The following is a 3,965-nucleotide window of genomic DNA, read 5'->3' on the forward strand; positions in this document are numbered from 1 at the left end:
GGGCGGGGGGCCCCCCCCCCCCCCAGTGCACAAATTTTTGTGCACCGGGCCTCTAGTCTATATATATAAAAGCCTAAGCGACCATTAGGACCGAAAAACCTGTCAAGCAGTTGCTATGATGCACACTGAACACCAGGAAGCAGACATTGAATGCAGGAGCTGCACTGTGGTGATCAGTGCATTCCCAAGGCAATCTCCCACAGCCGGCCAACCTCCTGCAGTCTCAATATGGACTGGGCGAGATGGCCCTGATCGCCAGCCAAGCCAAGGGACCCCACCCGTGCACGCATTCGTGCACTGGGCTTCTAGATATTTATAATTTTGAATTTTATTTGGCAACTGATGAAGCTCTGTGCTAGACACCATGGAGAGTATAGGACAAGGTACTTGCCCTCACATTTGAGCCATGCTGAGTCAGAATGAAGAATGTGATATTTTAGATGTTTTTTTCTTGGTACTTCATTTCATTACCTAAGCTTTCTTTTTTACATTGTGCAGTTATAAATTTTAATTTACTAACTTGTAATGCATGTTCATGACTGAAAATTTAATAATTTAAAGTTGTGTGCTTTTTTTCAAATTGTTATTAGGTTGCAAGACTGGAGAAAGATAAAGAAGAACTACGTAATCAGCTGCTTAGTCTTGATCCCACAAGAGATAACAAACGAGTGCAGCAACTTACTCGAGAAAAAGTCCATTTGGTTCAGAAATTGAAAGAGTTAGAGGCTGAAGTAGCCGAATTAAGGGCTGAAAAGGAGAATTCTGATGCTCGGGTAGAAAATGTCCAAAGAATTCAGGTGCAACAGTTGGCTGAGATGCAGGCTACAATCAGATCCCTGGAGGTAAGGTTTTAATTGCTTCCCAGTAGAAAAGTACGGCACGCTTTTTTAAAAGTGCATTGACAAGCCTCTGATTTTTAGAGCATAAATATATGCTCATCAAGTTAATAATGCTGATGCATTTGTGGAATCACGAGAGTATATACTTTTTGTAAAGATGAAAGCTATTGATTCATAAGCATTGGATATGCTGCCACATACATAAAGGCAGTATTTCTTTGGGAGTCAAGTCACCTATCTTAAATGATTTAACTCTTGTAATGCCACAGAGTAGAATATGCCAAACCCCCCAAAATTTATTTGAGTTTCTGGAGACTAAAGCGATCTCAAACCAGAAGGAACTATTTTTTCCTAGATGGTTATTTCCTTACACTGGGATTTAAGATCTTAAAATCGTAAGTCCTGTTTAAACAGAAATACCATACTTATATAATCTATGGGAGTTTACCAGAGTAATAAAATTTGACTTGGCTACTAATGCATAAGGCTTTACTGAATTGTTTTCCTGAGTTCATTAGAGAGAAATAAGAGCTGGCAGACCCTAGGCTGATACTCCTAGAGGGACTCTCCAAAAATTCTTGATTTCAGTTGTTGAAGAAAAACTTTTTCTTCATTCTCTTAGGTTCAGTGATTAGGGGTTGTGAATTAAACTGACAACAAACATTAGTGAGAGAAAAGATGGGCTTTTATTCATGTATGTACATGGGGATTCACAAAAAAGTGTGTCACAAAGAGGCAGTTAGAATTTGGGGCTTATATACCATCTTAAGTGGGGAGAAGGGAAGAAAGGGCACTTTGGAAAGATAAAGGGGCCCTTAGGGAAGTAGATGGGAGATATAACAGTTTTGTGAAAATGTCTTGTGTAGGGGGTTTCTTATCCTGATGCTGACTTTTTGTTTCTCGTGATAGGAGTGAGTCTTCCCTAGTTGTGAAACTCCTGGGGTGGGAATTTATAACAGTTACATTCTTTTCCAAGGCTCTGTTTTTAGGCAGATAAGAGGAGTTGAGGGAAAAAACTCCCTTAAAAAAATGTCTGTTGATTCCCAAATGTTTTCAGTTTAAAATAACTTTTATGCCACAGTGGCAAGATATTCTGGACCCTTTCACCGTCTTCTCAGATATGCTTACTCCTCCTAGTTCTTAGTACCTAACATGTAGCAAATATACTATTTTAATTGTTTTGATTTATTTTGAGCAGTCCAAAGTGTGGTGGTTTTTTATTCAGATAGTTGTGAAATGATTTGAGTTGGAAAGAAATTAATGGCACTTAGCTTGTAATTAAAATCTAGGATTCAAATCCAAAAGTGATCCCCCCCCCCCCCCCCCCCCCCCCCCCAAAAAAAACAGCCAGCAAACTGGTACCAGGAGAGTATTGATATGTTTAGAAGAGAAGTCATGTTTTTATTTTGTGTATGAAACTTTTTATAGTATTTACTGGTCCTGAACTAAAGTTGTCAGTATTGTTGGTCTTTAGATGTGAGACAATTCAGAATGATACTGCTTATGTTTTATGTTCCATCCTTTCATCCCTAATGTATTTATACAGTGACAAATAAGTGGATGATTGTAATTAAATATGGCATATGGTTCCAGTGTGAAACTTTTCATTGAGGTCATTTAGAGTGATTGTTTTCAGGACAAGTTAAATGATGACAAAAAGATGGGAAGTTCATTTGTGACATTTTCAAAAGAGCCTATATTTAATTTTGTCAGGTGAAATGAAAATAAGTACATGAAAGCAGCATTTCTTTCTTCTTTGACATTTTTGGCTATCAGTGAGCCCAGAAAGTATTATTGTATATTTGAGGAAAGTAGGGTTTTTTTTTTCTGAATTATCTGAATACACTCCTTATATTATATTTAAGAAATAGAAGAAATGAGATAAAAGCTGAAGCTTATCCTTTAAACGCCAAGCAATTTTTATTTTAACTATTTTGAGTAGGACTATTTTAAGAAAGCATTTAGTTTTCCCTCCCTAACTAAAGAGTACTGTATTACCAACCAGAATTTTTTGGACAACTTCAGACTTCATTAAGAATCTTTATTATGTGATGAGGTCAAGAGCTATTGAGCTCTTTGCCCATACTTCCAAAGGCTACAAATTAGTTAAGGATTTTGAATTCTTATATCTCTCTTTAAAAAAACTCCATTGACTTTAGATTTTCAGTTCTCACTTCTTACTGTTATAAATGAGCCCTGTCTTCTATTTCTAATATGCTTTTTTATATCTACTATGGATTTGGAACCCTCAAAAATATTTGTTCCAATTATGTCAGCAATAAGAATAAGTAGGCATCAAGTGAGTGCATTCACCAGATAAATATATGAGTTTTATTTCATTGGTGGCTCTTGATATATGTTTGTTCCAGATGTCTTTGTTGCATATTTCTTGGAGCAAACATCTTTCATTTGAATTCTACTATATACTTTGAGAAAAATATTTTTTCTTTGGTACGTGTTGAGATTTTGATTAATTTTGTGTAGTGGATTACACATATATTTTAAATAGTGCTTACTTTATTTTGATATAATTGTGAAAAGTTATGAACAAATTTATAAAATACTTTGTTTTAATAAAAGGCTGAAAAACAGTCAGTTAAACTACATGCTGAACGCTTGGAAAAAGAGCTACAATCAAGCAATGAACAAAATACTGTTTTAATCACTAAATTACATAAAGCTGAACGGGAAATAAATGCATTGAGCAGTAAAGTAAGTCATCTTACGTTTCTACTTCATTCTTTAGAATGTTTGATACTGTATAATGACAAAGAAAATTTACATTTAAATAGCTTTGTCCTCTATATTAAGATCTTTTTTAATGCTGTCATTCTACCTTCCAGATATATGCAGAATCTGACCAATTCTTATTACCTCCACTGTGAATACGCCCCACTGGCCTTCTCACTCTTTGAGCAAGCTTACTTCTTCTTCCTTACTTCCTGCCTGGCATGGTCTTCCCTCACATATCTACTTAGCTTGTTTATGCATCTCTTTCAGATGTTGCCTTATCAGAGAGGCTTTCCTTGGCTTCGCCTTGTTCAATACCGTCTTCCATCTTCCTCTGCCCTCTCAATCTCCCTTATTTGCTTTATTTTCTCCATAGTTCTTAACACCATCTAATAT

The 3,965-nt window shown here is 36.1% G+C and overlaps 1 protein-coding gene across 2 annotated transcripts in view; it reads left to right on the forward strand.

Moving 5' to 3' along the window:
• Positions 1-3,965, forward strand: part of CEP83 (centrosomal protein 83kDa) — a 124,079-nt gene that overhangs the window by 69,821 nt on the left and 50,293 nt on the right. For both annotated transcript variants that reach the window (XM_005877022.2, XM_014548341.1), the window contains exons 6-7: positions 591-842; positions 3,420-3,551. In XM_005877022.2, coding sequence (XP_005877084.1) covers positions 591-842; positions 3,420-3,551 — 384 coding nt within the window. The remainder of the gene's footprint in view (positions 1-590; positions 843-3,419; positions 3,552-3,965) is intronic.

The sequence above is a fragment of the Myotis brandtii genome, unplaced genomic scaffold (genome assembly GCF_000412655.1).
Source record: "Myotis brandtii unplaced genomic scaffold, ASM41265v1 scaffold504, whole genome shotgun sequence".
NCBI classification, from domain to species: Eukaryota; Metazoa; Chordata; class Mammalia; order Chiroptera; family Vespertilionidae; genus Myotis; species Myotis brandtii.